General features: G+C 39.3%; 1 protein-coding gene across 1 annotated transcript; it reads left to right on the top strand.

Moving 5' to 3' along the window:
* Positions 1-1,630: 1,630 nt before the first annotated feature.
* Positions 1,631-2,572, top strand: LOC114622003 (putative olfactory receptor 9A1). Its single transcript, XM_028768339.1, has one exon. The coding sequence runs from the start codon at positions 1,631-1,633 to the stop codon at positions 2,570-2,572; it is 942 nt and encodes a 313-aa protein (XP_028624172.1).
* The last annotated feature ends 2,730 nt before the right edge of the window (positions 2,573-5,302 follow it).

The following is a 5,302-nucleotide window of genomic DNA, read 5'->3' as shown; positions in this document are numbered from 1 at the left end:
CAGGACTTGGTGTTCAACTTCAAGTGTAAGAGCAGACAGCATAAGGAATCTTACTAACCCAAATAAAAGGCACTATGTGTTCTTTTAGAAGTAGCAGTGCAAAATAACCTCTTAAGCCTGGACCTTAGGAACGACCTAAAGACTACAAAAAATAGACCCCAAATCTTAAGGGGCTGAACTCCTTGCTATTGCATACTAGTGACCGGTAGAAAATTAAATTTCTCATATGACTCATGCAGCAAAGCATGACTAGAGAAGGAATGTTTGCTCAGAGATGATTTCTTAGAATTATTATACCGAGATCATAACCATCTATCTTTTGTAAGACCGAAGTGGACTAGGTTTCATGGATGAACGCTTTGGCTCTTTTCTAGAATGTTCAGCTCTCATAAAAAAGGGATATTACTTGGACCCAAAGCCTCCTGTTCATCAGGTCAACATAAGGAAAGCATAAGATGAATAGAAGTTGAGGATCTAAAGGCCTCTTCTAGATCCTTTTTCTGGATCCTCCTTCTGTCTTTCTGGTGATTACAAGCATTAAAGTCTTGGAGAAGGATGGCCTTACTTGATAAATTCTAGCTCTTGTTTAATCCTCTGCAGAGACAGATTTACTGAGGGAGAAACAAGGGAGACTTTTTTTCCCAAGAGTAGGATGGAGGAAGACACTGTCCACTCAGGGAACAAGCCAGACAATGGACTGGGGGAAACTGAGTCATGATCCTCAGCCTCATTCTCAATCATCCGCACAGTTCCATACCACATCCTCACCAACCACAGCCATGACAATGGGCAAAACAGACTCTTTACAGGAGGGTAAATGGAATGTACATTCTGGAGAAACACAGGAACTAAACATCTCTGAGAGTATTCCACAGAAGTTTCCTCTGACACACAGTGCTAGAGCAGCAATCCATAAAACAGAATACACTCACCAGATATGATAATTAGGATATTGCAGATGACATGAGCTAATAATAATAATAATAACAAAGAGCCTTACGTGGCCTAAGAAGCACACTCATTGGATGCTTAGAGTCAAAGATGGATACTTAGGAACTGTGCACAGGAACAGAAGAGTGCCTGTTGATAGGTTTTAATGGCTATAATGTGGTGTTGATTACTGAGACCATTTTTTGTCCAGTTCAATATTCTTCAGGGTTTGGAAAAACTGTTATCACCAGCTGTGTATAGAAATAGGACAGCATGAATCTTTTATTGTCATGGAGAACTTATGAACAGGAGGAGAGTATATTCACAATAAAGAATGGTATCTACTCCTTGCATTCTTAGTATACATGAACATCTGCTAAGTTGAATAAATTAATGGATTTTAGTAGAATTTTTTATATTTGCATGTATTATTCACTCTTCAAATCCAACTTCCCTTCCTTAAGAACACCCTCCAAATATCTAACTCTCCCTGATATCTAATTATTGAATCCCGCATTCAGATTGACATTGTAACTTTCACATAAGAAAAAGCACTTGTCTTTTGTTGTCTGTCTCCTTTGATTCTGCCCTAGCCATTGTACTGCACATGACTGGATCACATTATTCATAATATGAAATGACAAGCAGTGTTCTCTCTCCATTTTCTTTAGAGTGCATACTGACAAGTGCCCAGAGCCAAATGTTGGCAAACTACTCTAGCGCCACAGAATTTTTTCTGTTAGGTTTTCCTGGCGCCAAAGAACTACGTCATATCCTTTTTGCAACCTTTCTTCTCTTGTACTCAGTGACAATATTGGGAAATATGCTCATCATCGTAGTAGTCCATGCTGACAAACGTCTGCAGTCTCCCATGTACTTTTTCCTTGGCCACCTCTCTGTCATGGAGGTCCTCATCACATCCGTTGCTGTCCCTTATATGCTCCAGGGGCTACTTCTACAGACACAGATAATATCATTGTCTGCATGTTGCATACAACTGTATTTGTACCTTTCTTTGGGGAGCTCAGAGTTAATATTAATAGGGGTGATGGCAGTGGACCGGTATGTGGCTGTTTGTAACCCTTTGAGATACAGTGTCATCATGAGCAGCCATACTTGTACCTGGATGGTAACTGTGTCATGGGTAGTTGGTTTCCTCTTTCAAATATGGCCAGTCTATGCCACATTTCAGCTTACCTTCTGCAAGTCAAACCTAATAGATCATTTCTACTGTGACCGGGGACAGTTGTTCAAGCTTTCCTGTGAAAACACCCTTTTCACAGAGTTTATTCTGTTTTTAATGGCTGTTTTCATTATCATTGGCTCCATGATCCTTACAATTATCTCCTACACCTACATCATCTCCACCATCCTCAAGATTCGCTCAGCCTCTGGCAGGAGGAAAGCCTTCTCTACCTGTGCCTCCCACTTCACCTATGTTGTGATTGGCTACGGCAGCTGCTTGTTCCTCTATGTGAAACTCAAGCAGACACAGGCAGCAGAGTACAACAGGGTGGCGTCACTGCTGGTGTTGGTGGTGACCCCCTTTCTGAATCCTTTCATCTTCACTCTTCGAAATGACAAATTCATAGAGGCCTTCAGAGACGGAGTGAAGCACTCCTGCCAAATGCTCAAGCCTTAGGGCTGCCTTGGATACCATCTTCACTGTGGGCTTTAGCAATCTGAAAACAACAAGCAATTCAAACGATTCTGTAATAAACGTTTTCCACATCAGACTGTGGGTGGTTCACAGAGGATATTAAGATTCTGAGTAGCTGCCATTTGTAACTGAGTGGATTCTATATAGATTACTCAACTATTGTTAGTAGTGTTTTGTTTTATAGTCTTGGAGATTGAACCAAGTGCTGCTATCATTAAGCTGTAACCTAGCCTTCAGCCTGTTATTTTTTTAGTAGATCAATATACAAATATTTATAGTTATAAAGCATTTGCTAAAATAGCTTTGATTCATATAATTTGTGAACTTTACGCTCATTTTAGAATATCTGAGCATGTGTTTGGGATTAAAAGTGAGGTTTACTCTCACAGAGCTAACAACTTCTTTTATTCTAATTTCCAAGACTATCTTCCTCTACATAGCAATAAGCTTTCATTATGTTTTCCTGGTGTTTGATGCTTATAATTGCTGAGCAATCCTGGTACTAGGCTCATGCTTCAGCCATCTTACAGGTCATGCCTCCAGGGTTTCACTAGTGATAGCACCTTACTGAGAACTTTTCTACTGGCAGTAAGGAGAGGGCTCACTCCATAACCCTGGTCCTTTAGCAGTCTTAGGCCAGGGTTTCTATAGATGCAGCTTTAATACATGAACTTTCTTAGGGGGTGGCAAAGAATGTGTTGCAAAGAGACAGGTTCTGATATCACTTATACTATCATCCCAGGCCCCTGGAGCTGTGCTCTAGAAGTAACAAGGCAGAACTGGCCTGCCTGAGTCTTCACAGAGAAGACTGGGGAAGAAGTGGCTGCTGGTCCCTCTGTGTGGGCCTCACATGCTACAGTTCTAGCAGCTTGGCTCTTCCTGACTCTCCACTGCTCTCTATTCTGAGGAGTTCTTCTGAGTCCTTTTTCTGTCTCTCTTTCTTTGATTTCCGTGTTCACTTCTGCATTCCTTTGCCTTCTCTCCTCCTTTACCAGGATCCAGTTTGCCAAGCTGCCTGTCATCCGCCAAGGTCCCCTAACATCAATTTCAGTGTCACCCTCGTCCAGCTCTTTCTCCTGTCACACTTTCTCAATATTCGTGCATCTTATGATACAAATTTGTAAATCTCTTCTGCCCCGTCACACAAATAACTATACAAGTTGATGGTAACTCAGATGTCAGCATTTGGCTGCTGAAATCATGTGGAACTTTGCTTTGGTTGAATACTCCAGGATAATAAAAAGAATAAGAACATGTCTATAATGTTAGAAAATGTCCAGAATATATTGTTTAATAAGAAAAATAAAGACCTGAAATTTTTAACTGTTCATTTTTATAAGAAAAACTTAGAGTTATATGTATTTATACATGAATATATTTGGAAGAAGCCAATCCAGGAAGGGACACAACTGGCTCCCCTGGGATGTGATGATTAGAATGGGACTCAAAAAGGAGTGGTAGGAAAGACACAAGTGTGGTGCTCTTTATATTACCTTTGAGGTCTATTTCATTATGATGTCGTACTTGACTTACACACACACACACACACACACACACACACACACACACACACAAAACAGAACATCTTGCTTGCAGATGTCAACAAGAGTTGCTTGGTTTGGGAATATTCTCATTGTCGTAGTGGGGATATCTAAGCTCTTCATTGAGTTTAGACAATTTGTATCTATAAAACTTAATAGAGAAGATGGAAAGAGGAAATGGAGTTTGCTTGCACGGACGGCTTTGTCAATTTTGTAAGCATAGATATAGAGCATTCTTTTGATACTGTGTGCATCCATCTTACGCATGTTGCAGGTAACTTTGATCAATCTGGCTTGCTTTTGCACGTCTCAGGTTTAAATTAATATTCTGTCATGCAGAGATACTAACTGCTGTAAAATTTACTCTCTTCATTTGTTATGCACATTTCTGTGTTATCTGGGGAGTTTGTTTTGCTTTTTCGTTTGTGAGTATTTTTTGTTGTTTTGACATAGGTGTGTTGGTTTGTTGTTTTTGTTGATATGAAATTCATTCTGTAGAGCGGGCTAGCCTCTAATTTGTGGTTTCTCTACCCAAGCCAACTGAGTTGAGTTACTAACGTGTACTATGGTAACTAGCTTGTACATATTGTCTTAAAGTAATTTCCCCTTTAAAAAAGTTAGCAATAGTAACTGATGGTGTAAATTAAGTCTTACAATTAAAGAAAAAATGGAGAACACATGAATAGAATGTTTCACTTTTAGTATCATACTGAGGCATTAGCGTTATTAAGGCTACTATGTGTATTATCAGTTACAAAACAAATGATTCTTCACATTAAAAAGTTATATATTATATGGATATACACATACAAATATACATCATGTAAGTGTGCAACACACACACACACACACACATATATATATATATATATATTTGGTTTCTGTAATCTATGGCCTAGCAACATGGACAAATTCAACACCAGTGACTATTCCTAGGCCTGCATCCTGATCTTTTGTAATGTATCTTGACACAGAAAACCAAAGCTTCTCACAGAAATTGCTGACTCCAGGTCTATTAAAAAATATACACAGTAGGCTTTAATTAAGTTCAGAGCAACGTGTTATGCAAGTCATCAAAGATTAGTTATGTCAGAGGGGTGAAGTCAACAACTGGAGAAGATTCCTACTGGCCAAAGATGAAGAAAATGTGCTTCAAAAAAATAAATAAATA

The sequence above is a fragment of the Grammomys surdaster genome, unplaced genomic scaffold (genome assembly GCF_004785775.1).
Source record: "Grammomys surdaster isolate TR1022 unplaced genomic scaffold, NIH_TR_1.0 186, whole genome shotgun sequence".
In the NCBI taxonomy this organism is placed as follows: Eukaryota; Metazoa; Chordata; class Mammalia; order Rodentia; family Muridae; genus Grammomys; species Grammomys surdaster.
This window is presented reverse-complemented; position numbering and strand designations above follow the sequence as displayed.